This window comes from Chaetura pelagica, unplaced genomic scaffold (assembly GCF_000747805.2).
Source record: "Chaetura pelagica isolate M959 unplaced genomic scaffold, ChaPel_1.0 scaffold1428, whole genome shotgun sequence".
In the NCBI taxonomy this organism is placed as follows: Eukaryota; Metazoa; Chordata; class Aves; order Apodiformes; family Apodidae; genus Chaetura; species Chaetura pelagica.
Genome location: NW_009954400.1, coordinates 15,130 through 16,522, shown reverse-complemented (window position 1 = coordinate 16,522; position 1,393 = coordinate 15,130). Strand labels below are relative to the sequence as shown.

General features: G+C 55.9%; 1 protein-coding gene across 1 annotated transcript in view; it reads left to right on the top strand.

Annotated features, from left to right (window-relative positions):
• Positions 1 to 453: 453 nt before the first annotated feature.
• The window catches only part of HFE2 (hemochromatosis type 2 (juvenile)), a 3,791-nt gene continuing 2,851 nt past the window's right edge, over positions 454 to 1,393 (top strand). The window contains exons 1-2 of the mRNA XM_010004214.1: positions 454 to 550; positions 994 to 1,034. Coding sequence (XP_010002516.1) covers positions 454 to 550; positions 994 to 1,034 — 138 coding nt within the window. The remainder of the gene's footprint in view (positions 551 to 993; positions 1,035 to 1,393) is intronic.

The following is a 1,393-nucleotide window of genomic DNA, read 5'->3' as shown; positions in this document are numbered from 1 at the left end:
TGGAGCATCTCCAGGTGCTGCCACTGCTGCTCTCCTTGTGCCACGGGGACAGGGACAGTCTGGGGACAATCCTGCAGCCTGGGGGACAATCCTGCTGCCTGGGGGACAATCCTGCTGCCCGGGGCACCCAGCAGGGCCTCCCCTCTGGCCACACTTTGCTGCTACTCATTAACCAGCTGTTTATCCACGTTGGGACAGAGACAGGTCCCTCCGTGTCACCAGGGATCATCTCCAAAGGCAGCTGGAACCTTCAGCTGAGACACCCAAGGGTGGGAGGGGGGTTAGAAGCCATGAAACCCCCCAATCACCCCCCCCCAGGGCCTGGGGGCTGGTGCAGCTCAGTCCCCACAGCACTTCTCAGATCCCACCTGTGCTTCACTTCCAGGGGACCTGCTGCATGAGGTGAAGAGGAGCCCGTGGGTGAGGAACCCCCTGGGCTCTGCATGGATTGGGATGGGGAAACCTGCTGGAAGTAGGAGCCTGGGGCAGCTGGGAAACCCCGGCCTCTTCCTCCGAGCTCTCTTCCTCCTCCTCCTCTTCTGCAGGCATGGTAAGGAAGCCCAGAATCCTTCTGGTTGGAAAAGACCTTGAAGATCATCGGGTCCAACCATGAACCCAACTCTACCAACCATTAACCCCACTCTACCCAGTCCAAGGGCAGGTTGGATGGGGCTTGGAGCAGCCTGGGCTGGTGGGAGGTGTCCCTGCCCATGCAGGGGGTGGGACTGGATGGTCTTTAAGGTCCCACCAACTCAAATTATTCCATGACTCTATATCCCTGTTTCTTGTAGGGTGGTTGGCTCTGGATGATCTTTAAGGTCCCTTCCAACCCAAACCATCATGACTCCATGACTCTATGTCCCTACTTTTAGGGCACTTGGCTCTAGTTGACCTTTCATGTTCCCTTCCAACCCAACCCCATAACTCCAACACCCCAGAGAAAAACCACAAAACCCCAACCCGCCGAAACAAACCCCCCCAGTTGTCTCCCAGTCTCTCCCCAGTGCAAGATCCTGCGCTGCAACTCAGAGTACGTGATTTGGTTGGCTCTAGATGACCTTGAGAGATCCTTCCCAACCCAAACCATCCCATGATTTGGTTGGCTCTAGATGACCTCCCAACCCAACCCATCATGATTCCATGACTCTATGTCCCTACTTCTAGGGCACTTGGCTCTAGTTGACCTTTCGTGTTCCCTTCCAACCCAACCCCATAACTCCAACACCACAGAGAAACCACAAAGACCCAACCCAACCCGCCGAAACAAACCCCCCCAGTTGCCTCCCAGTCTCTCCCCAGTGCAAGATCCTGCGCTGCAACTCAGAGTACGTGATTTGGTTGGCTCTAGATGACCTTGAGAGATCCTTCCCAACCCAAACCATCCCATGATTTG